Source organism: Takifugu rubripes, chromosome 1 (genome assembly GCF_901000725.2).
Source record: "Takifugu rubripes chromosome 1, fTakRub1.2, whole genome shotgun sequence".
Taxonomy (NCBI): domain Eukaryota; kingdom Metazoa; phylum Chordata; class Actinopteri; order Tetraodontiformes; family Tetraodontidae; genus Takifugu; species Takifugu rubripes.
This window is the reverse complement of record NC_042285.1, coordinates 18268237-18292116: the sequence shown is the minus strand read 5'-3', so window position 1 is coordinate 18292116 and position 23880 is coordinate 18268237. Positions and strand designations below refer to the sequence as shown.

Sequence of the window (23880 nt, the reverse complement as noted above, 5' to 3'; positions counted from 1 at the left end):
ACACTCCTCTACACCGTGAATGATGGAAACTGGCAGCATCTGACACATTCAGACCACCGGAGCTACACAAACCCATGTGTTTCGCCTCCCCGGTAGTTCCAAGTTCCATTTGGACACATCAAACCTTCTTGACCCAAATGTCTTCGCCTAAAACGCGGCAATTTAGGACCGAGGTGCCAAATGAGAAAATTAGGCCTCTCTGATTTTACCTCTCACGCTCGGCTTTTTCCTTCTGCGCCATAAAAAGGCTCATGAGGATGTTTGCGCTTGGCTCGCACTTGTGGAGCGCGAATCTGTTCGAGCACAGAGGCCAGTGTCATTATTTCCCCTGGAGGCTGCGATTCATTAGAGAACAGACCCATCAGAGTGCCGGCGGGAACGAGTTCATCACTGAGCTTCGCCCACATTGATCCTTTTAGAACTGCAACAGAATGAGAAATGTTAACCTCTGAGGTGTGTGTGTGTGTGTGTGTGTGTGTGTGTGTGTGTGTGTGTGTGTGTGTGTGATCAAGCTGAATTATCATGCAAGTAACACTTTCTGACGGGCTCCTCTGCGTGGTTTCTGCTCGCTCCACATGCTGTTGATGAAGTCGGGGAGGAAAGTTGGACTTTTCAGGTCAGAGCTCGAAGCACTTCCAGGACAGAGAAATCCACAGAGGGGAGATGTGCTGCTCTCAGGCAAAGAATCTCTCCCCACGTCTTCCTCCAAGCGTCCTTCTGACAGTTTCAGTGCAGAAACCTCACAGACACGGGGAAAAGTGTAAATATAGGCCTGATTTCTTTTTTTCTCACGGCTTTTCCTGCAAAGACAGATATTAACTGACATTTTGCATGTCTGCTGAATTATTTTGCGTATGTATTCCACCCAGACGGTGGTATTTGGGGCTATTTGGTTCACATTTCTCTGACCTTTCTCTATCTCCTTCCTCATCTGGCCATTGACGGATGCTAAATTAAACCGTGCCTGATTGTTTCTCTCCAGCTTCATTAAAAACAGCTGCAGCAGATCAATATATCCATTTGTAAAGTAACATCTAATTGGAAATGGTTGTGCATTCACTCTCAGACGCAGACCCAGTTGGCAGGCAGACGGGCGCCGCAGCATGCGTGTGCCTTTGTGTGTGTGTGTGTGTGTGTGTGTTTCCTTCCAATGAAAAATAAAAAGCAAATAAACACACATAAGAGGGGGTCCATGTGGATCCCCTCTCCTGGCTCCACTGGAGGTGCTTAATTGTGTTCACCAGATGAAACCCTCTCAGCGTTGGAGGTTTCATTCGTCATCAGAGAAATACAGCTGCTCCAATCCGCTTATCAATGTGTGTCTCGCTGATGTTTCCATGGAAACCGTGTTTACTGCCCCAGAGTGTTCTAAAAATGGTTCCAAAGTGATAACAGTGCCAGGCGAGTGAAACTGGCACAGATATGATGGACAGTGGTGACGACGAGTGGTTCTCCTCGTTTAATCCATCACGTATGTTCTCTGTGGCCACGGCGACCAGCAAACGCTCGCCTGCTCTTGCCCGTGTGATTATTTAAAGCCACGAGAAAGGGGTGAATCAGGAACAGAGCCCCCCCTCCTTTGCTTCTGTGTGTATTTCAGCTCCCCTCCAACCCAAAAGTCTTGGATCAGAACCACCGAGCAGCGTTCCCGTACGTCTGAAAGTGTAGCATGAAAAACCTGACAGCTTCTGTTGTGTCTGCACGCTCCGCACTCCCCCCCCCCCCATTATTCCCCACTTTTACTCCGAGCTGAAGCAAACGGCTGGAAGATTCACCCACGCTTCCACAATGACCTGCTCTCCTCCGCAGTTGTGTCTGTTGCATTAACGCAGCATCATATAGATGGGATTCTGGGAATTCTATCACGAGTCCTTTGAAGGAGACAATTGTTAATGCTCGTATAGTTGGAGGAGACGGCTGAAGCTCTGTTCCCATGGCAATCAGCTGGGTGGAAATAACTTTGTATTCATCAGGTTTAAAGTAGGATTTGGCTATTAGTTGGGGGGGGGGGGGGTTGGGCTTTGGTAAGCTCTCACATTGTGTTCAATAATTTCTGTGTGATCAGTGTGGAGGAACCCTCACATCTTTTTTTTTGCTTCCATTTGTATGCAGCCTAATTAAATGTTTGAGAAGTGAATGAAGCTGCTTCATTTTACATTCAATGTTCCCTTTCACAATATGTTTAATGTCATGTAATTAATGAAAGGGAAGGAAAGAAAACCAGTAAAAATTCTCACTGAATGTGTTTTAAATTCCTCTGGTGAGTGAATTCCTCTTTAATGAGAGCAGAACTGTTCTGAGCGTGTGTGAGTCCTGGAGGCTGACAGTCTGTCAGTTTAGCCCCATGTCCCCCCCAGACACATTTGGGGCAAGTAAGAAAATAAAGTTGACAGATCTGTTGTAGATTCATAGGAAATACTTTGGCTGGAGGTGCAGAAGGCCTGAGAGAACATGAGTGTTGCTGCAGAAGGTGCACAAACTCAGAGGAACCATTTAGAGATTTAATCAACATTATGCAATTAAATCATGTATTTACTGATCTGTTGGGTGCTTTAATCATTTTGAGCGCCTCCGTGTTTATTAAACATTTCACTGTCTGAGCATTTCACACAAAACCCTTTTGCTGCGGTAACTATGGTTTCAATCACTGGTAAAAATCTATTTGCCCATTAAGATTCTGTTCATGAGCGGGAGAAATCAGGTTTATATTTGTTTGTTTGTTTGTTTTTTAAAAAAAATTTGGTTTTTATATAATGGAGCTTGAGAGTTGACCTCAGCTGAAAATATTTGAACGCCTCAATGGAGTCTCAGAGCCACTATTCAGGAAGTGAACCAAGACGATCCCCAGACTCTGAGATTCCTTGAGAGTCTGTGTTCAAATGTGAGAGAAGACAGAAAATTCTAGTCTAGTTTGAGCTTCAATGAGAAGATGAAAACATTTATTTAAGGCTTGCAGTGATGAAGATGACTCCCTGAAAGAACTGCGGCCCTACCCTGATGACAATGAGGACGAGGAGGAGGAGGAGGAGAGGAGGAGCAGGAGAGGAGGAGGAGAGGAGGAGCAGGAGAGGAGGAGGAGGAGGAGGAGGAGAGGAGGAGAGGAGGAGAGGAGGGGTGGTCAACGTGCACAACAGCATCTGCTCACCAGATACCAGAACATGCAATGGTTTGTGTAAGTTCCATTGAAATTTTAAAAAAGCCCCGCGGGGGCAGAAACCGGCCCATCCATCAGTGGAGTACGCCACTCACTTCTTTAGGTCTTGCTTCATTTGAAGTGTGACAGTCAGTCAGCTTTAATGTGCTCCTCCATCTGACAGGCTGCAGACTCGTCACTTTGGCCAGGCTGCGTTTGTGCAAGCGCATCATGTCTTATTTCCTCGCACGGGGCCTTTAACGGCGTCTGGGCGCAAACTCTCAGAGCTGTGTGACAACAATTAGAACGTCCCTCCGTCTCCTCCTCTGACAGAGACATCGCAACCAGCTGCATCAGACAATATTCCCCCGCTTCAGGCGTCTTTATTTCAAGTTCAGTTTGAAAATGGACACATTATGGCGGAATAGCGACGCGCATTAGTATTCACCATGAGTCCCTGCATGAAAAGAGATTAGTTTCCTCCATGAATCTCTTAAAAAAACATGGGTAAAAGCACTGTGTGCTGCTTTGCCACTGTCCCTCTTCTGGGTAATTGATCCTCTAAAATGCATCTAAGCTACGCTGAAAGGGAGGGAAAAAGATGTAAACGAATTCAGCAATTTAAATTTCTATCTTCAATTTATTCCTGCTTCATCTGACAGCTGCAGTGACAGCGGTGAGTGAGAAGCTGCGTGAGGCTGCAGACTGAGCCCGTATCGACCAGTGTGTGTGTGTGTGTGTGTGTGTGTGTGTGTGTGTGTGTGTGTGTGTGTGTGTGTGTGCTGTTTTAGAGTTTGGGTGAGTGCACATAAAGTGAATCCCCAGGACGACATCTTGACATGCAGATCCGAAGACAAACACAGCGGCTTCAGTTGGCGCGCACATTCTGATGTACACATCCATTTATTCATCTGTGTGGTGCTGAGGGGGTCCAGACTGGGGGATCAGCGGGTTCCCAGTTCTCAGTCGTGGAGAAAGGCTCTGTGGCTGTCAGGCTGCTCCCACTGAAGAAGGACCACTTTTCTTCTGAACTGAGGAATGACCTGACCTCAGGAAGCCAAAGCCTCCTGGGTCGTTAAACACACACACACACACACACACACACACACATATACATGCACACACTTCACCTAATGCCTGAAACATACTGAAAATATCTCCGTGGCTGTGTTGCAGCCTGGGTGTTATTGGAGCATGTTTATCACCCTCTTGCGTGCCACTGAGGCCCCTAAAATAGCTCCATTTTATGATGACAGAGGGGTTTTGATAAGTGACTTGGGACTTGTGGCACGTTTGGACTTCATAAATCCTTCCTTCTCTTCAGGAATCTGCTCATTAAATTCTATTTTCTCTCCTCCTCCGGCATGTTTGCATTATCTTATCACAATAATCCCCCCCCCCCCCCCCCCCCACACACACACACACACTCACACACACACAAATTACCTCTCTGTATCCAGATCAGCTCCATGAGCTGAATTATGGAGCGAAAGAAGTCATTAAGTGGGATAAAGATACAGGCAATCGATGGAGCAGCAGATACTCCGCAGCTCTCAATTGTCTCCAGTCCAGTGCACGTTTCCAGGTGAGCTCTCCAGTCAGTCACCGACCCCACAACTCCTCCACCAGTGTAGCGGAATCAATGACATCCGCACCCTCCGCACCCTCCGCACCCTCCGCACCCTCCGCACCCTCCGCACCCTCCGCACACTGGAGATTCTTTCAGTCATATTTTTCTTTTCAAAAAGCTTCTGTATGTGCACCGATATTACATAAACTGTTCTTTTTTTGGGGGGTGTGAAGACAGCAATAGAGCTGCAGATCCTTTTACACAGCATGACAAATAAGATGAAGAACAAGCCCTAATTCCCCACAGAATAATAGGCAGCGCAGCAACCAATCTCTGTTGGTGTGTGGGCAGATTCACAATTTTTGCTCAGCCTGTAATTTTAATATCGGGCTCGAAAACAGCTCGATAAATAAATGAGGCAGACAGATGCTCCTATTCAAAGGGAGTGTGCTCCTTTTTATTCATTCACTTCAGGGGAAAATGAGAGAAAGAAGCAGAGGTGCAGCACGGTGTCCGTCTTCTCTATAATGACACATACATTTGACCTGTCCAGCATTAAGGATGTGACCCACCTGCACCAAAGTCCTGTTCCTCCTGGGAATTTAATGGCCAATTGAAGCTGAGATTTATAGTCATCACACAGTAGCCACATAAAGTCTTCTCAGAATGGGAAGCAGGAAAATCTCGGCCCTTAGCTTCAACTGTACCTTGGCTATAGTTGTATCAGAGCCAGTGCGAATCCTCCACATGTTTCCCATGTATACAGAGTTTCAGCACATCTGCATGTAGGTAAATAATTCATGCAGCGCATTCAGAATCCATGCAAACATGTGCCGGGCACATGATAGCGCCATCAATATGTTCCCCAAACACGAGGCCCGGCTGGCGCTTTATCCGGAGGGATGCGGGTGGTCTGGAGAGCTGGTCAGTGACCAAGTGTCAGGCTCCAGTGTAACGTGGCCCTGAGCGTGTCGCGGCGGCTGAGGCGTGTGATGCGCAATGTTATCCCGCAACACCGCAGCCGATGTGGATTAATTCTTTCTTTTGCGTCTCCTCCCCAGCGCACGGCCGTGCAATCATGTGGAATGACTCATTCATGTGGTCCACGAAGCCTCTCAGGCCACACACATCCTCACACTGCCAGGTTTTCCATGTAGCCCCTGCGCGGATGCCAGGAGCTCCTACACCCACATACGAAATAATACTAACTGAATCTGTGTGGCGGCCTTTCAACCCTCCGCCCCTCCGCCTTTGGACTTCAGCCAGCCTGTAGTATATTTCCTCTCTGTTTGTGTCTGTCTCTGTCAGTCAGCTCTCTTCCGTCTCGCTCTGGGAGGCCAACCTTTCAGCATTTCCAATGATGTGCCTCGGAAATCTGTTTCCAGGGCAACCAGGGTACCAAGTACTCTCCCAGTGGCTTCTTGCTTGTGTGTCCTTTATTTACACTTTTAATATAGCTGATGTAAACATGTAGCTAAATTAAAAATATAATTGTGAGGAAAACACCCGCCCACACATACACACACACACACACACACACACACACACACACACACACACACACTAAAGGTAAATATAGAATCAGTAGAATCAGTTATGAATCATCCAGTTGTTTGTGTCACTGTTGTGCCAAATAAATCTATATATATAATCCTGGTTAGTTTTCAATTTTATTGCTTTATTGAGGCAGAGAATAAATGAATTCAATTCTCCGTGATCAATCGAAGATATTAAACGTGTCGAGAGTCGGTTGGTCCTGTTGCGCAGCGGCGCGCACTATTCTCCGAAAGCAAGCTTTATGGTCAGAACACGACACATATCTGATAACAGAGCAAGAAAGAAGATGTTTGTGGGTTTTTTTGAACACGTCTTGCGCTTATTGGACTTATTGAAAATCAACTCACGTTCGCCACTTTAAAGCCTTGCGCTTGCGCGTAACGACGCCGGGAGCTGTCCAAGTGCTGAAATGAGAAAAGGCGTTCCGTCCCCATTCCTCAACAGAGGACGCGTCTTCCACCTGCGAAACATCTCACTTCACAAGTGGCAGCACAGGCCGACGGACTGGTTTCCACAGGGCGAGGCAGCAGAGCTCCAGCCTGTGGACTTTTGAGCGTCCGTCCGTGGCACCGACGGTGCCGCGCTCCTCCGCTCCGAGAGTTCAATGCGCGTCTGCTATGATCCGCGGCTGCGTTGAGGAATGTCTCCTGTGTTTTGGAGACACACACCCGCGCGTCAGGAAGAGAGCGACCCCCCCATTTGGATTATGTGTTTGACCAACATAAAAATGTGGAAGAACTAAAAGAGCGAGCACATGGGAAAGCCTGAAGGAATGAGTCGCTCCTTTGTCAAGATTTGCATAACTTTACTGACGTACTTCATGGAGACAAACAACTTCAGGTAGGCCGAGCTTTGCCATTTTGTTTCTTCTGTACGAAATTTTAAAAAAGAGAGAGAGAGAGAGAGAGAGAGAGGGAGAATTTGTGTCATTAAAACACCATTTAAAAGTTGAGTATTTTCTCCCCCACAAAAAAGTTTTTAATTTTTAAGTTCTAAACGGTATTGATGAAAGTTGCTTTGCAGTTTTTTCACAATTTATTATTTCAGGTGACATCATTTGCTAAATGGTTGGACATTATAATATATAATAAGCCAAATGATTGTCGGAACAAAAACATTTTTTTTAAAAAAATTCCCACAACTTCACACAATTATACAGGCTGGCCTGAGCCGTGTGTGTTCTATAACCCCATTCTCTGGTTCTCCCGTCCTCACCAGCCAGCTGGAAGGCGACAGATAAGCTTTAACTCCCGCTTTTCTGTCACGACTTCTGATAAAGTGATTTGTGTGTGTGTGTGTGTGTGTGTGTGTGTGTGTGTGTGTGTGTGTTTCAGGGTTGTGCATGCCAAGGAGCACGATTCCAGATCATCTTCCAACATGTCTCCATCAGACTTCCTGGACTCCCTAATGGGTCGCACGTCAGGGTACGATGCACGAATCAGACCCAATTTTAAAGGTTTGTCCTTTTGGGAACCATCCCGATCCCTTTCCACATACATTTATGCAGCTCACACTCAGATAATCTTTGCCCGTAGAATATTCCTCCTCACAAACACATTCCTTCTTATCCCGGGATCCATTTAGTCTTATCTGATGCTGATATCCTGCTCCCCGTCCTTTGATAAGAGCGATCAATCATCTCCACAATAACAAGCGTGTCCTGGCTTGAGTGTGTTCTTAAACTAACCTCCCCCTGTGACGCCACACGCTTATTTCCATGTGATGAAATGATGCCAGACAGTAACCACAGTCTCCATTAAATAATAACCTGAAAGCCAAAAAGGGGGGCTTCTGTAAATGTCACAGCCACATTTGCAGACAGGGATGCCACGGAGACAGACCAAATGATGGATGGTGCCCCCGTGGTGAAGCTGCAGGCTCCCGACTTCCCCTGTTGCTGCTGCTGTGATGCCGGAGAGACACGAACAGCATCTGTTACTGGAAAGGAGCTGAGTGAGGATCAGGCTGAGAGACACACTCCAGGCTGGCTGAGGTGGACGTGGATTTGCATGAACTTAAGGGATTCCTGTTGAAGCGGCTCTCTGGATTCAGGCGGCTGGCTTCCTTTATCAGAGAGCAAAGCAACAGTGGCTGCTTCTGGCTAATAAGCAGAGGTGGACGATTCGTTCTCAGAGCAGAAAATGCTCCCTGTCTTGTTAGGAATCTGGCATTTTATGGCAGGAGGGATAAATGCACAGAAGAAAACACAGCGATGCGCACCTGCTGGTTGGTCTTTCAGCGCAACGTTGATCTGTGTTTGTGAAGGCTGACCTAGATTTCTTTGCTGAGTTTGTTGCGAGATGTTTTCTTTTCTGGCTGCGCCGCTAAATGCAGCTACCTGACAACAAACTCGGGCAAATATTAATACCGACTTTCATGAAATATTGATGAGGCTCTTGTGAAGGAAGGGCAGTGGGAAGGCCTAACAACCTCACACATCAAGATGAGGCAGAAAAGAGTGGGGAAAAGGGTTCATACAAAGGCAAAGAGATTTGTGATGTAGTCAGTAACACAACTCTTTAGATTTTAGCTAAATATCTGTAGGTATCTACGTAGAGAAGGATCTGCTAAACCTGCTGATCCACCCTCACCTTCCTTCATGCTTCAGCATATCTTTTTAGACCCCCATAAATGTGACTTTCAATCTTTTAATCAACAGCGTCGGCTCTGTGACATTGGTGCGTTCCTGGTTCCTGTGTTGTGTCACCATTTTGTCTGTCCCTCAACCTGCAGGTCCACCAGTTAACGTCACCTGCAACATATTTATCAACAGCTTTGGTTCCATAGCAGAAACTACAATGGTGAGTTGAATGTTGACCTCTGCTGAAGGACTGAAACATATTATTAGAATTACCTCTGTATTCCATACATTTATTTAGTTATTCTACTTGGGATAATAGGAATATATGGTTTGTCTTTCCAAAGACAGTGGTGCTTGACATTTACACCTGTGTAGATCTGGTATCTCATGGATGCATTGAGCTCCCACACTTCTGCATTTTCAGTAAACTCACACCACTTTCTATCATCCCTCCCCTGTGATGGTCTCACAATGTACAAAGGAGTAGATGCAGCTGCATGATGCAAAAGCAAGTAGAAGCGTCTGAGTTCCAGACGTCAGCGTCACACGACTGTTCAACTCAGCTAGAATCTCCTGATCCAAGCTCTCAGCCAGAATGAGACATCAGGCATCATCTAAACCCAAGAGATCCTGCCAGACCTACCTGGGGGTTTGAGTAGCATGAGGAGAAGTGCTGCTTTAAAAAAAAGTGAAAAGAAGAAGGAGCTTTACCTGTGAGGAACAAGTCTGGTTCAACATCCAACTAAATTCAGTTCAGCTACGCAGAATCTGCCAGGAGAGGATGAACTTTCATCCCGGAATCAGCTGAGGAAGGTTAAGATTGAGACCACCAAATATTTGTGGAAGTCTCTAATTCCAAAGCTGATTTAGATTCATTAGAGAAGCAAATAAAATCGGTAAATTGTTATGCAGTATCTGCTGTGTTGTGGGATCTCTGGGCTGCTGTGAGCGGCAGGATTGTGTGAACTTTCTGCCACAACTCTGCGATCAGCCCAGGGTTTGTGGGGGGTTTCTCTGCATCGGTGGTTCCGTCAGTAACGTGCGAGAACACCTGAATGCCCAAGGAGATAAAAACATGAACCCTGACAAACTCAACAATCACAGGGTTCATAATGACAGTTATTAGCTACTTAGATCACAAATGGAGGCTGATAATTTATGCAGAGCCGGAGCACTCAAGATTGCCAGGGAATTACACAGCTTTAGACACGCATGCAAATATTTTGGAACCGCCAACGTGCTGACGGAATGACAAACAGCGACGGGGTCGCGTCTCATCAGTGTGACACATCAATCGTGAGAGATTTGTGGTGCTTCAGTTTACCACCGTGTCACACTGTCATGCCGATCACATGACAAGATCCCGTCTTTAGCCTCTGTAATGACAAAATCATAGTGATTAAAAAAGTGAGTATAAATCATGACCTGCACGTAAACAGTTACATCCTTTGATTTAATGTTATTCACAGGTAGGTGTAGGTTTTACTTTATGCTACTTTATACTTTTCAAGCTGCTGCGGCATAATGAGGGGTTATATTGTGACAGGCCAGGACTACCATGTGACCAGATCCTCTGTTATGGGAGTTAATATTTGAAGCAGATGTTTGCTTTTATTAATGTACCTCAAAGTTATCGTGACAACATCATCAAACATAAATGCATCTGGCAGGAAAGCTGTTTATGAACTGGCACATGTCTCATAACTGTGGCCTGAGTGCCATGAAATATGCAAAGCCTCTTGTCATCTGTGCAGGATTACAGAGTGAACATCTTCCTGAGACAGAAGTGGAATGACCCGCGGCTGGCCTACAGCAAATACCCCGATCCGTCCCTGGACCTGGACCCGTCCATGCTGGACTCCATATGGAAGCCCGACCTCTTCTTCGCCAACGAGAAAGGAGCCAACTTCCACGACGTCACCACGGACAACAAGTTGCTGCGGATCTTCAAGAACGGAAACGTTCTCTACAGCATCAGGTGAGGAGCTGATGGGCTGCTGGAGCAGTTTTATGAATAAGTATTAAATAATTATTAACCAGTCCTGTTACCATTTATCCCAGTATAACCAGACCAATTATTGCCTGTGCCCCGCTATACCCAGTCCAGTTACTCTGTCTGTCCCTCTAAAACCAGAACAATTAATCTTATCTCTTTTCACTCTGGATAATCACTCCAATTAGCCACTTTGGTCCCTCTATATCTGAGAATATCAGTCTATTTACCTTTTTGTACCACAATTACCATTCGATTTTCCCCAGTATAACCTGATGATTTCATCCGCTTTGAGCAGAACTCTTAATCTGATCCTGTTTGTGGTGCTTTGAATCGGCGATTGATGCGGGAAGATTCCAGACATAATGATCATATAATTGTTTTTAGCCATAACTGCTAACAAATTTAGTGAGCTTGGCGAGATAATCGTTGTAAAAGGTAAAAAAATTACTGGAATGGAAAATTAGGTAGTTCGACTTCAGCAGCTGAGGAGAGATTTAATAGTTTCACATTTTTTCTCTTCCTGCGACGGTAAAGTGAAAAGTCTGAACTGTGAGTCATGACGAGCCAGGTCTTATAAAGATATCACAGTGGTCATTTTCACTGCTGCTGGTTCACAGGTCAAGTGGAAATCATTTTTAGACGCACCCAGAGTTTTCAGCAGGCCTGACGCGGAGGTGGGGGTGGGCGCTGAATAAAAATGACACAGTGGAGCCGGCGCTATGAAGCAGAGTTTCCTCAGGACATGCTCCCTCATAGCTTTTCTTACATTTCCTCTTAAACATCAAAGGCCGCATCAAAGATATGGATTTTATCTCATTACGATCTCTCCTTTGAAATGCCGTAATTCGCCGGGCTTGCGGCACATCCCCACGCGCAATGTGGGTTTTCAGCACGGGAACATTGATTCTGAGAGGCCGAGCTGGTCTCGGGGCCGTTGTTGAGAATCTGGAATGAAGATGGAAATGAGAAACCCTCAGTGTGTCGCCCATGTTGTTTGAGCACAGAGAAACGAGGCCCCAAGTTTCAGCAAACACAATCTAAAAGAGTTCAACACATTTCATTTCAATCAGATATTCCATCTTGTGCGCGCACGTGACCGCACCACAGCAGACTGACCCTTGAGTCCATTTACCGGGCACCTCGGGGCCGAGAGGAGCTCAGGTGTGGAGGGTTAATAGGCCAGATGAAGGGTGACTGGGACCACTCACCATTCATGAGAATGCTGACAAACCGAGACGGCGGCCCACAATGCATCACAGATACAATAAGTTGGAGTAATGAAAGTGTGATAGGAATCTGCTGGAGGGAATCCTGCGCCACGCTGCGTGTCAGAGGCTATCAGAGGCCAGACAGAGGCCTGAATGGAAAAGATGTCCAAAGAAAAGCAGCAGCTGGGATTTCATTTGTCAGGAAAATGCAGCACCTGTCAGTCATTTTGGGCGAATTACATCCACGTGCACGTGCAAACCGCTCACTGCCCCCCACCTGTCCTGCAGGTTGACTCTCATCCTGTCCTGCCCGATGGATCTGAAGAACTTTCCCATGGATGTCCAGACCTGCACGATGCAGCTGGAGAGTTGTGAGTTCTGCGTTTCTGTTCTTGTTTCTGCGTGGACGCTGGCCTAAACGTGCGTGTCTGTCTGTCTCTCCGCCGCCAGTCGGCTACACCATGAATGACTTGGTCTTCGAGTGGCTGGAGAACGGGGCGGTGCAGGTGTCTGACGGTCTCACCCTGCCTCAGTTCATCATGAGGGATGAGAAGGAGCTGGGCTACTGCACCAAACACTACAACACCGGTGAGAAGAAACATGCGGCTACTCTTTAGCGTGGTTCCTTTATTGCATCCTTTAATACACATCTTGTGTGGATATGAGCTGAATGATAATAACAAACCCGTGTTCAAGATTCTGCTGTCGAACCTCCACACTGGCCATGCAATACATGTGACATGTTCATGTGAAACAGTTGTGATCTGCGCGAATTATGAGGGTTACCTCAAAGTTCTAGCTTTGTTTTTGACTTTATCTGTAAAGACAGAACCATAAAATGAAAAGTATAGTGCCTGAACTTATTTCGAAGACTCAGACTTAGGGGAAAAGTTCAAATGTCATCAAAAAAAGAGTTCTTGAAATCAGAGACAATCATGTGGCACAGAGAGAAAGAGGAGAGACACAGGTGGAACACACAGAGCTGAGGGAGGTGGACAGATAGACATACGTGCACATTGAGTGAAAACTTCTGTGTTTCCACACCAGGTAAATTCACTTGTATAGAGGTGAAATTTCACCTGGAGCGACAGATGGGATACTACCTGATCCAGATGTACATCCCCTCCCTCCTCATCGTCATCCTCTCCTGGGTGTCCTTCTGGATCAACATGGACGCGGCGCCTGCCAGAGTGGCACTGGGCATCACCACCGTGCTCACCATGACCACGCAGAGCTCCGGCTCCAGAGCTTCTCTTCCAAAGGTCATTGTTTCATATCAGTCCCAGCATGCACGTTTGTGTGTTTGCCGTGCACGTAAACCTCGCTGCAGATTAAATCTGTTTTTCACCTCAGACCTCTGATCGGTCACTTATTTACCTGTTTGTGCATGTTGGGGAGTTAAGCACAGACACCGAGTCACGTCTTTCTGCACGTGCACGCGTGTGCTGCTGAGTGTATGACGGGAGCCGTCTAATTGAACCAGACACTAACTCCGAAAGCTGAGACGTTTTCTCCAAAAGTTAATCAGCTGTCACGAGTTTAAGGACGCTGATGAGCGATGCGGGCTTTTAACTTCGTCCGTGCACTTTCAAAGGAAACAGATCAGAACTAATAGGCAGGAATTATTTCCCGCTGTGCAGTCGCTGGCATTGCTCGCTGGCAGCTCTGATACTTTTGCCAGCAAACATTACCTTAATTACTATCAGTGAGAAGTCCCAGTAAACTGCGATAATGAGCGGGATGAAAGAGAAAAGCAGCGAGAACCAACAGCGGGACTAACGAACACTTCATCGATGTCTCAGCTTCTGTGTTTATCTGAGCTGGACTCTGATGTCGCCACCTGGGAAGATCTGACAAAATGTGCGTTCTCTCCTCAGGTCTCTTATGTGAAAGCCATTGATATCTGGATGGCTGTGTGTTTGCTCTTCGTATTTGCTGCGTTGCTGGAATATGCTGGAGTTAATTTTGTCTCCAGGCAACAGAAGGAGTTCTTACGCCTGAGGCGAAGACAAAGGAGGACACAAAAGGCAGGTTTTCAAAGACCGTGTGGTCAATATGTGGTTAGAATTTGTGCTTGTTATGGTTATGGAGGCTTGTATCAACATTTGTAGCATCTCTCCCACTTATAGTCCAGATAAAAATATCTTGGACACTATGAATTTTATTAAATGTCATGTCACAGATTTCACTGCAAGAGGAAATTCGCACAGAATGACTCCTACATTTCATATCTTCAAAACTTACATCACTCTAAATTAGTTCAATACCTCTCCTATTATTCGTTTTTTTCACAATATCTGATACATTTTCCAGTAATTATCTCAACCGATCTCTCCGACATCCCTTTCCTTTGTTCGGGTGAAGATAATGTCTTCAGGTAAATGATCGACTTGGCAGAGCGCATTAGAGGGGACACAATAGGATCTAGGTGCCCAGAACAGACAGAGAATTGGGACGATGAACTGGTGACCTGCCAGCAGGGCTTGAATGACTGATTCCACCAGATTGGCAGCCAATCAGGAGGCAGCAGCAATGTGAGCGTGTTTGTGTTCTGACACCATGTTTGCAGGATGAAGACATGCGCGAAGGCCGCTTTAATTTTGCCGGCTACGTGAGCCAGCCCGCGCCGACCAAGGACAGCTCGGCCATCAAAAACGCCGCCCCGACCCCAAACCCTCAGCCGCCGGTCCCCAAAGACGTGGACACCATGAGGAAGAAGTTCGTGGACAGAGCCAAGAGGATAGACACCATCTCCAGGGCAGCGTTCCCCCTGGCCTTCCTCATCTTCAACGTCTTCTACTGGATCACCTACAAGATCATCAGGCATGAGGACATCCACAAGAAGTAGGAGACTTCAGAGGGAAGGAATTCTTCCATTTCCTGGACTGAGGAACGCCGCAGGAACTGTGACGAGACGTTAACGAGCGGCGTGGTGTTCTTTCAGGGATAATGTATAATTATCATGTCTCCATCTCACAGTAATTGTCACTCTGATAACATTGAACAGTTGCAGAGATGCTTTTTGTTGTGACATCAGTGAAAAATGTTCCCCGATTCATCTGGGATCATGATTTAGACACTCACAGGACAAGATGGACCTTTTATTTATTTATCTATTTATTTATTTCTGTTTATTTATTTAAAATCAGTCCTGCCTTGTTGTCAGACAAACAGAAACATTCCGTTTGGATTTATAAATCAGCAGGTTTTTTTGACCGCAAAAAAAAAGAAAAAAAAAAAGGTTGTACTGTCTTTGTGCACTGTTGCCGGGCAGAATCCGTTTACACCAAACAAAGCAGCCAACATATGAAATATGCACCCAGATGCATCCCTCACACATTAGGTCTCAGCACGTTTCTGCACGAGCATCGACACAAAGCAGATGAAGATCTGGGGCTGGATACTGCATTTTTATGACTCCCGAGGCCTTACCTATCAGAGATACAGCGAGACGGAGCCTTTGAATGCACCGCCACGACTTTTTCTCCCCGAACTGGAGCTGAAATTCAAGAGCACTTTTGTTTCGCGTGATGTTCGAGGTGATGTCGGTCGTCAGCTGGTGTTTGGGTCAGAAGAGCGATGCCTCATGAGCTGTTAGACAAACAGGCGTGTAGTCGGCCCTTTCTGTTGCTCCATATTAATGTGATTTTGGTTTTTTCGCTTTTGTACATTAACTGATGGCATATTTATCGTAACAGAGGAAACAACTGTGACCTCCCTCCGGCTTCATTTGCTGGACGGCGGATTAGCTGAGTCCGACAGTGAGGGACAGATGGAATAGAGAGCAGCTAATGGTTTTTGAATGCTATTTCTGAAAAGTGTTATTTACTGTTCTGTACGTTAATAAAATTGACTGTGTACCATATTTGGATGGTCAGATTGTTTTTGTTTCTATCCTTTTTCTTCCGATTGATGCCTGGCTGGAGGACGACATGTGAAAATGCTTTGCTCTTATCTTATAAGTCAGGGCGATGACACACACCACAGAACGCAGGGCGGCCTGGGGTCACGCCGGCGCCTCAATGGTCTGGAGACGTTTTTAGAGCTCAACACACGGGAAGTAAAAATGGATCAATAACTAATCCCCACATGGAACCACCACCAGCACAGCTTTTATTCATCGTTTATTATCATTCTGCTCCGAATAAACAAAAACACAAATATTTGTTTGCTCAAACCAGCGAAGAAGTGAAAAGAAAATGGGGCTTGTAATCGGGGCGACGAGGGAAGCAACTTTTCCACATTGATTAAAGTGTGAGTGTATGTGGGGGGCATCATGTCTGATGGAGAGAGGTGAGAAACGGGGGTTGCTATAGCAACTGCATATCAATGGAGGCGGCTCATGCGAGAGAGAAAAGCTGTACTTCGGAACACTTGGTGTGATTGCCTCAAGTGTCTCTGATGTTGGTAACACAGCGAGTGCAAGCATAATTTATTCTGTGTTTAGGTCTAATCAAAACAGCTTGTTTTGGACCCTCCTCAAAGGATGACGGTTCCGTAGAACCTCTGCAAGCGTCACACTGATGGAACCGTGTGTGCATCCTTTTCCATTCCGTAAAATCACCTCAGTCAGAGGTGACGAACGTGGTCGAGTTTCTAGAAACAAAGTTGATTGTGTGTTAAGGGTTTTGGATTTTTTTGAAGTTTAATAACCAGCAAAGTTCACATAAATGAGCCTGACATTTTTGAGCAGTGTTATTAACCCCGAGGGATTAATAAAAATGTGTTGCTGTGCGATAAGGAAGAAACTCATTTGACGAACATTTCTTAGATTCCTCCAATTACGTAGAGATGTTGTAAAACAATTTGTCAATTAAATGGATTTTGTTTCTCATGACCAACACCGATAACAAAACCATTAATTTTATGCTTTTATGTGTGACAAGATGGTCACACGTAAACGTTAATATAACCATTCTGTTCTTGCAGTGCTGCAGATTTTCTCGGTGTACTAAAGGGTTAAAGACATCTATGAGATGCTAATTTGAGCAGCAATATAACATTTTTTTCTTTTGAATTTATTCAGTGAAAACTACTTTTACAAATGAATTCTATACTGAGTGTTCATCAGGTCAATGAAGGGTTTCACCCCCTGTTGTTGATGGTATTTATTTATTTATTTATTGACAGCAATTTCATTATCGAACGGATAATTTGTCGCTTAATTGGCTGAACATTCTGAACCGCAGCATTGACAAAATGAATAGCACTGTGTTAAAGTCTAAATATGGTCAATAGGCTCCCCCTTTGTTCCGTCCAACTCGAGGTTCCAGAATCTAACGGACAGGAAACCCCCCAGCTCTGATCAATAAGAGGCCACTGTGAAGGCAACAGGAGGTGCTCCCATCACGGGGTGATATCAATATGACACAGTACCACTGAATAAAATCAGCATGATATTAAAGCACACTGGGAGTCTTGTGTAACCAGCATTTGCAAATATCAGAGGCATTTTTTTTAAATTGTCTAAGACTTAAAAACAAATCTGCGTGGCTTATTATGGATAAACCAGAGGTGAAATCTACCCGATAAAATACGTGTGACTAATTACTAAGAACATTTAAGATAAGCTGCTGAACACAGATAAATGTCATTTTACTCAATACAAGCTGTTTATTTGTGGGGGTTTTTGGAAATTACATTACCTTCTGTGTTGATATATTTAGCGTTACAGTAAAATCTACACTTCTATATGAACTGAAAATAGCTTTTAGTTTGATTCTAAAATGACAAAAATAGCTTTCAGTTGTGAAAGCAGGCAACTATGTGAGTATATTTGGAGCTATGCACCGCTGAGCTAACTGGTAGGTGTTACTGGCAACAGAGACATTAAAGGTGAAAAACACAGGGGGGGGGGTGCAGCCCATTTGAGCATCTCCTGCAAATAAACAAAATGCACATCCGTGTTCTTCAACCCCCACTGGAGCAGAAAAACATACCCTCAAAAGGCAGTTTAGCAAATGCAGCCGGTCAGTTGCCGCAGACCTCCTGCACCCAGCGACGGCGAGGTCCTTCTAAGTAGGGTTTGATGTTAACAAGCATGAGTGGTATTTTAACCAGCAGCGTCGGCGTGCTGTGGAGCATAAGCAGAAATAGCATCCAAGGACTTTTACCAAACATTTAATAGGAAAAATAACTGACCCATAACAGAGAAGTGCTCCTAAAAGCTTTCAGTCATCTCCAAGATCCATAACCCTTTGCTCCTCCATTATCCTGTGACGTTATTCATTACAGGGTTTCTCACCACAGGATGCAACTGGTCTCCTTACGCTGAGCAGCAGCACATATTGAAGAGCTTATTTAGAAACACATAGGGCGTAAAGGGATATAAACAGTAAGTAGTGTCATATTAGAATCAGATTACGACTGAAACCCAGGAAGTGAGCCAAGGGAAATGGAAAAAGGCTGATATCCAACACAGCAAGAGACAGAAGGCAGATTCAGAATCCCTGATAGAAACACACACTTCAGCCCACACTGACACAAACAAACAATGCTTGAATCTCTGCATATGTATGCAGCATGATGTTTTGCTGATCAAATACACCTATAAACAATGTCTTAATCTCATTATTGTTGTTTATATTTACAAAAAGGTTTAATCTCAATGTCAGGTGGGCAGAATTCTAGTTGAGCAATGTTCTTTGAGTGTCTAACAGAGCAACCAAATCCACATTCTGTTGGACGTCGTTTACGCGTTGCATCAGACTGCGGTACCTCCCGACATCCACTAGGGGGTGCAGTCTCTTCCTACTCTCCTCCACATCCAGCTGCCATAGCTCCCTCCATCCCTGGAGCTCCATGGCAGAACCTGGCTCGGGAGCCTCGTGTTCCTGGCTCGTCTTGTCCTCTTCACCTTCGTCAAACAATAATGATGTCAGAGAATCGCGAAGTGACGTCACCTCTTTCTCCAAAACCAAAGAAAATGTTTGAGCTGCAGTCTGTCCTTGTGTGTTTTTGACTGGGCGGATGGAGCAGGAAACGGGGAGGAAATTCAAGAAAGAATCCAGAAATTGGAGCATCTTTATCTGGCTGCAAAACAAACCCAAAAAAGAATACATGTTGTGATCAATCAAAACCGGTCCTGGAGCTCTTTATTATTTCTGCATCACATCCACCCCTTCAGAGAATATTTGTCAAAACGTTTTAAGTGCTTCGCTTGCCAGGAAATCAAAATCACTTTGGTATTCATTGAAATATCACACTCCCATCCCAGACTACTTCAAAGACTTGTCGACATCGAACCCATTAATATATATCGAACGGTGCCCTCTTCTACTTGCAGAGTCGGCCTCCTTTGTTCTTTCCAATAAAACTGAACAGTGAGTGAATTCTGGTAGTTGAGTTTAAATCAATGCCCAGAGCTTGAAAGTATACTGACAGTTTCCCTGTTTTGTCATGTTTTTATCATCTTGGTTACGCATTACAGTCTTGATATGAAGCCATAGAGGTCCCCGTTTACATAGCAGCAGCACGTCTGCATGTCTGCCACTGAGAAAATATTATTTTCCAGCAGTATGACACAGCAGGCAGAGCAGTGAGGCAGCAACGACTACATGTGATGAAACCATTCCCATCTCCAACTTCTATCTGACATCCTTTGGTTTTGTAATAGTCCAATCTGCAAACCAATGGCCTGCAGTCAAAACCATCAAGACCAACAACTGTGAGTGCAGCACTACGGCCGTCCTGTATGTGTGAAGAGCATTTACCTTGAGTGGACGGACAGTTCCCCGCGGAAGGGGCTTATGGGACACCAGTGCAGCAGCATGGAGGTAGATGATTCCGGAGAGTCTAAATAATAATACTGATGGCTCAGCTCTATCCTCTTACAATCAAATCGTTTCTGAATCCAGCTTTCTAGATCTCCTAAGCTGTAATCAGGAGAGTCTATGAGGAAGACCCAGTGGTCCAGCACTGTCAGCAGGCTCAGCAAGTCCTCTTTAGCCTCCTCTGGGCAGAAAAACAAAAGAATATTTAGAAGCTTTATATCAACATTTAAATCTTAGGACTTTTTTTATCTTTACCTGTTTGAAGTTGAGGGTTTTTCAACAGTCTGCTCCGGAAATCACCGTGAATGTCGAGAACAACTTTACCACAATGCAGCATGTGGGGTATTGAGCCACTCAGAGGGGCGAAAGCATCGTGTTTCTGGATGTAACGGAGCATGACAGAACACTTGACACAGGCAGAGTTCAGCAAAGGTGTCAGCCTGGTCACAGCAGTCACAGCCAGTCTGCATGTGTTGAGATCACCATGCTGCTTGCTTCTTTTAGCTGCAGGCTCGAGGAAGATGGAGGCAGAGGAGGAGGCGGAGGAGGATGAAGAGCAGGGTGCAGGGAGCCAGAACGCTTGGCTCTGGGTTTGGATGACTGCGGGCGCTGCGCTCTGGTCCGCCTCTGTCACGATAGATAAGCTTACACTGGCCACTGGTCTGGAACAAAAATAACACATCACAAACAATCAGATATCACATCGATGGTGGGGGATCAGATTCAGCAGCACAAAGTGTTGGTGCGTGAATGAACAGGTGACTGCTCATCAAGCTGGTACCACCAATATTTAGGAGCTGGTGAGACTACACCAACTGGACAGAATGTCATCATGCACAACATTAAATATGGACTCTTGTGACCATCACGGAAGACGCTGTGACTGTCAGAACAACGGGAATGTAAATAAAGACGTCCCAGAGGCTAAAATCATGAGCGATGTCTATACTTCCCCCAGTGACAAAACTCAAGTGGAAAGTTACGTTTCCGAGCAACTTGACAACGCAGCAACGATCCATACGACAACGGATGGCAATAAATCTCACTCACTGGTGCACAGTTGTGTTGCCAGTATGGTTAACACACAAAAATACAAGATGCAGTCAATCAGATGGGTTCGTTTAGCCTGACAAGCAGGAGCGCTGCAGAATGAGCCCTACCGGACACCGACATCATGTCAGGGTTGTTGAGAGATATGCAAGAGACGCTGGTCAAAAAGTATTCTCTCCATTTAGAAAACAGCAAAAAAACAATCCTGTTTACACGGAGCTGTCGTTAGCGTCACTCGTAGTAGTTAGCATCACTCCCACAAGCAGTCGGTCCTCGAAGATGCGATGCCACAGCCTGTCAAGTTGAGGGTTTGAAGACACCGCTGGCACGACTGCCGTCTCGCCATCCAACGCATTTTCCTTTGACTCCTCATCACAGTCCCACAGAGCGATAAGGCCTTCCTGGACAGAGAGTGAAAAGCCTGTAATCAACAGTGACGTGTGTGACAGCAGTACACAAAACACACACACTCTGTACACGGTGGATTTTTAGGAACACTGCTGGAATGCTTAATGTTCAATTTAGGATTAAAGTTGGTTGCAATGACTGTGCTGTTGAAAACGATTAGGACTGTGTGTGTTGTCTACACCTCCAATTGTTTCCTCATCCTGCCAGTAATGTTACTCATGAGAGATGCCATTTTAAATATGTCAGCATGACAACGTGATTGACAAGCGCTGGAGAAAAACATCCCTGAAAAGGAGGGACAAACAACTCACACATAGAGGGGAAGAATATTTAGGAAGTTACACAGCCATGGGCAATGTAACTTAACGCTGTCATGTCGCGTTAATGTTGTCATACGTGAAGGGTACCTGCTCAGGCTGCGTCAGAGGAGCGTCTCGGTTCGAGAGCACATCTGTAAGGGCTTTAACGGAGTGCTGCAGAACTCTCTCCTTCTCTCTCAGTTCTCTTTGAAGCTCCTGCAGAATGCTCATCCCACTCTAAATATGTGACCACAGATATGTGACAACAGAGGAGACGAGTGTCACTGAGTACTTTAAAAATACCGACAACGCCACTTAACAGTCCGACCGATGTTACAAGCAGCAGAGCTCCACTGTTCCACAAAACATCTCACATCTTTTTTTTCTTCTAATTAACATTTGGTAACATTATAATACGGTTTGACAAAATAAAAGTGATGACCTTCTTAGGGCTAGAACACTAAGTTGGTGTGATTTTCACCCATGACTGTGGTGATAGGGTAACAAATAGTGACACCAGTGTTTTGGGGTTAATCTGCAGATTCATTGGACATAAAAGGCAACATAACAATAGATTATACATTCTCACCTGCAATCTGGACTCTAAAGCCTGAAGCATGAGGAAATTATTTTCTGGTAGAGAAGACGTCTTTGGAGCTTCATCAGACTGGCCTCTCTAAAACATGCATTTAAAACAGGATCATGAGCAGCATGCATGTAGGACATGAACAAGTTTAACTGATATAAAACACTCCTTACAGCACATGTGATACCACAGAGGTCAGTCAGGAGGAATTTATCCAGAGGCTGGCCTGCCACACTATGACCCTTAAAAATAAGCAACATCTGCTCTGTTCCACATCCCAAAAAGTCCCCCACGTGGACAGAGTCAACGTTTGACCATTGTTCAGCTATCTGCAGGCAAGATGATAAACATTTGTTCAGTGGATAATGACATAGCTATGTAATCAGTAGGTTCTAATTGTGTATAAATACAGTTTTTACATACCTGAAAGGTTTCCTTCCACACTGCGCATGCGTGGCCCTTTTGAAATGATATGACAAACATGCTGCCACTCCTTCCAGTGTCAACGAGCTGAATATTGTTGGGTTGCTCAAAGGGAAGCTGGCATGCATTTTTCACCACTCCATTCTCAAAATAAACAAGTTGCTGTCGAGAAGTTGCCACAACTACAGCAGATTGGACCACTTTATTGCAGTCTGTCTTTTCTGTTGACAGTATCAACATGCACTGCGTGAGGCTAATGTAGGGCTGCGGTAAAATCATATTCCCGTCAAAAGTGTGTCCACTTTCAATGAAATGTCCTGGGTTCGGGCTCACGCACCGGGCGCTAGAAAGCTCTTGCCCTCCAATAACAAACACATTGCCTTTGCAGAGGGGGAGCTCTCCAAACACACAGTGTTGCACCTGCACAGGTAGACGTCGCACCGCCCCTGTCTGCGCGGATATAAAGCAGACGTCCCCCGCCTGCCTCCACATCACCGCAGGACCACCGAGAACACGCACGTTCTCCCGCAGTTCATAAGGCAGTCTGAACTCCAAACAGAGCTCCAACCTGTCAGAGCTCAATGTGAAGAGGCTATATTGGAAATTCTTCTCACCCTCGCCCTTCTTTAACACTAAAATACAGGGTGTCTTGACTCTTTTCTGGTAGTTTAATACACATTTGCAGGTTAGAATGTCCGCACGTGACGATATCCCTCCGCTGAGGACAGCCGCTCCCTCCGCTGCCTTCACGAACACGTCGTTTTCCCTGTTATATGACAGCCTGCTGAATGCAAGCGTAAAATCTCCTACTTTGCCCCCACTTGACTCCGTGATTCGGCGACATTTAAGCAGGAACATATTTCCAGAGAAGCATAGCAGGTGATGGGTTGAGATGGGGACTTTCTCCTCCATCATGTGATAGAAAAGAAGGAAGCGGTGATCGAAATCCGCGTGTTGATAGCCCGAGGTAAGCAAACGCGCAAATCGGTCGCCTTCATGGGAGAAGTCTCACCAGGTTGCTGAAAAGGACGAGCAGCAGTTGTTTAACTTTGTCCTAATCAACTTTTCACGGCAACTTGGTAGCGGCGCGTCAACTCCAATTTGAACGCTTCCTGTCTACCCCGGTGCATTGTGGGTCATACTCGGAGTTGGAAAACAATGGGGAATTTGTCGAAATTCAGCCAAATTACTGTTTGCTTTTGGAACGCCCCGTGCGCAAGAATAATCGAATGCGTGTATTTAAACTTTCTCCCCATTGTTTGTGTTTAAATCAACATCCCATAAGGAGGCGTGGCTA

General features: G+C 45.5%; 3 protein-coding genes across 13 annotated transcripts in view; 1 reads left to right on the top strand and 2 right to left on the bottom strand.

The window, feature by feature from the left end:
• LOC105418387 (ABC transporter F family member 4-like) overlaps positions 1-23880 on the bottom strand; it is a 239284-nt gene that overhangs the window by 76159 nt on the left and 139245 nt on the right. The window lies entirely within an intron of this gene.
• On the top strand, positions 6808-15907 carry glra2 (glycine receptor, alpha 2). 2 transcript variants are annotated; one of them, XM_029847168.1, is made up of 9 exons: positions 6808-7100; positions 7595-7716; positions 8994-9061; positions 10596-10819; positions 12334-12416; positions 12496-12633; positions 13093-13307; positions 13923-14072; positions 14615-15907. In XM_029847168.1, the coding sequence occupies exons 1-9, from the start codon at positions 7015-7017 to the stop codon at positions 14891-14893; spliced, it is 1365 nt and encodes a 454-aa protein (XP_029703028.1). In that variant the 5' UTR covers positions 6808-7014; the 3' UTR covers positions 14894-15907. The 2 variants fall into 2 exon arrangements, with proteins under 2 accessions (XP_029703028.1, XP_029703030.1); XM_029847170.1 differs by lacking the exon at positions 6808-7100 and having other exon boundaries at positions 7614-7716; positions 9034-9061.
• fancb (FA complementation group B) lies at positions 17634-23535 on the bottom strand. 2 transcript variants are annotated; one of them, XR_964944.2, is made up of 9 exons: positions 22584-23535; positions 22334-22489; positions 22164-22250; positions 21683-21811; positions 21081-21268; positions 20073-20479; positions 19758-19998; positions 18187-19077; positions 17634-18118 (listed from the first exon to the last, which is right to left on the bottom strand). XR_964944.2 is itself a non-coding variant. In XM_011609100.2 (8 exons), exons 1-8 carry the CDS (start codon positions 23496-23498, stop codon positions 18672-18674), a joined length of 2529 nt encoding a protein of 842 aa, XP_011607402.2. In that variant the 5' UTR covers positions 23499-23535; the 3' UTR covers positions 17634-18671. The 2 variants fall into 2 exon arrangements, 1 of the variants encoding a protein (XP_011607402.2); XM_011609100.2 differs by having other exon boundaries at positions 17634-19077.

What these genes read in the sequence shown, in the direction of transcription:
- glra2 (XM_029847168.1), top strand. Translation starts at nt 7,015, where the DNA reads ATGGGAAAGCCTGAAGGAATGAGTCGCTCCTTTGTCAAGATTTGCATA. An exon ending in CCAGAGCTTCTCTTCCAAAG is followed by an intron (nt 13,308 to 13,922) that starts GTCATTGTTTCA and finishes TTCTCTCCTCAG; the next exon opens with GTCTCTTATGTGAAAGCCAT. An exon ending in GACAAAGGAGGACACAAAAG is followed by an intron (nt 14,073 to 14,614) that starts GCAGGTTTTCAA and finishes CCATGTTTGCAG; the next exon opens with GATGAAGACATGCGCGAAGG.
- fancb (XM_011609100.2), bottom strand. Translation starts at nt 23,498, where the DNA reads ATGATGGAGGAGAAAGTCCCCATCTCAACCCATCACCTGCTATGCTTC. An exon ending in TCTGTGGTATCACATGTGCT is followed by an intron (nt 22,251 to 22,333) that starts GTAAGGAGTGTT and finishes TGCATGTTTTAG; the next exon opens with AGAGGCCAGTCTGATGAAGC. An exon ending in AAACCCTCAACTTCAAACAG is followed by an intron (nt 19,999 to 20,072) that starts GTAAAGATAAAA and finishes TTTTCTGCCCAG; the next exon opens with AGGAGGCTAAAGAGGACTTG.